The 892-nt window shown below is 49.8% G+C and overlaps 1 protein-coding gene across 3 annotated transcripts in view; it reads right to left on the minus strand.

The window, feature by feature from the left end:
* samd14 (sterile alpha motif domain containing 14) overlaps positions 1-892 on the minus strand; it is a 14,859-nt gene that overhangs the window by 7,210 nt on the left and 6,757 nt on the right. For all 3 annotated transcript variants that reach the window (XM_005951382.3, XM_042216291.1, XM_042216290.1), the window contains 3 exons: positions 745-844; positions 393-461; positions 153-309 (listed from right to left, as the gene is read on the minus strand). In XM_005951382.3, coding sequence (XP_005951444.1) covers positions 153-309; positions 393-461; positions 745-844 — 326 coding nt within the window. The remainder of the gene's footprint in view (positions 1-152; positions 310-392; positions 462-744; positions 845-892) is intronic.

Raw genomic sequence — 892 nt, forward strand, 5'->3', positions numbered from 1 at the left:
CCCAGGGCGCCAAACAGGCTAGGACCGCCACTGCATGTGAATTTCCTTTGTTAACACTATTCCCTGATGTTACCAGCCCCTTCTCTGTTTCTGTTTGTTGGTTTGTTTTGCACTTTCGAGCCACCGTACATAATGCTGCGTTTGTCTCATACCTGGGAGTGAGACTTGCGCGGTCTCGGGGAGCTCAGCGGTGGAATTTTGGGGGAGCAGGGCGGAGTACCGGAGGAGGAGATCGACCCCCGTCCTTCGGTGAACCAGGAGAAGGAGATGAAGGATCCGGAGGAACGGGACGGACTCTCAGACGGCTCTCTGAGGACAGAGGACATCGTCAGGACAGGAAACGCATAAAAACACATGTTCATCCTCTTAAATGATGTGTGTGGTGGAGCCACCTGCTGCCCACAGAGAGCCTGTTGGATTTATCTTTCCTCACTCTGATGTATGAACGCCTCAGAGTCACCCTGTGAAAGACACGGGGACAACAGTCAAAGGTGCAGAAACATTTGTGCTGACTGCGGAGACCTTGGATGAAGGATTCAACATAAATGATCTCCTCAGTCACGAATATTAAATATAGTTTAAAACACCTGGAAAAGTGAAGTCAGAGCTGATCGGGACTGGGAAAGGCCGCTGTGACTGGACGGTTCAGTAAATGGATCATTTTCTTGTTTTTGATGTTTTTACCTTCAGGTTACTGTAAACTGATTGGGTCCTCACAAAGACCAACATGTGTGTGCATCTCACCCCAGGTCCAGGAAGCGTCTTTTGGTTTTCTTGTCGAAGATGACAGTCGGACTGCCGGGATCAGCTGGACTCGTGTCTCGACTTGTATCAGAGACCAACACTGACACACACACACACACACACACACACACACACACACACACACACA

Source organism: Haplochromis burtoni, unplaced genomic scaffold (assembly GCF_018398535.1).
Source record: "Haplochromis burtoni strain Fernald_Lab_line unplaced genomic scaffold, NCSU_Asbu1 Contig_997, whole genome shotgun sequence".
In the NCBI taxonomy this organism is placed as follows: domain Eukaryota; kingdom Metazoa; phylum Chordata; class Actinopteri; order Cichliformes; family Cichlidae; genus Haplochromis; species Haplochromis burtoni.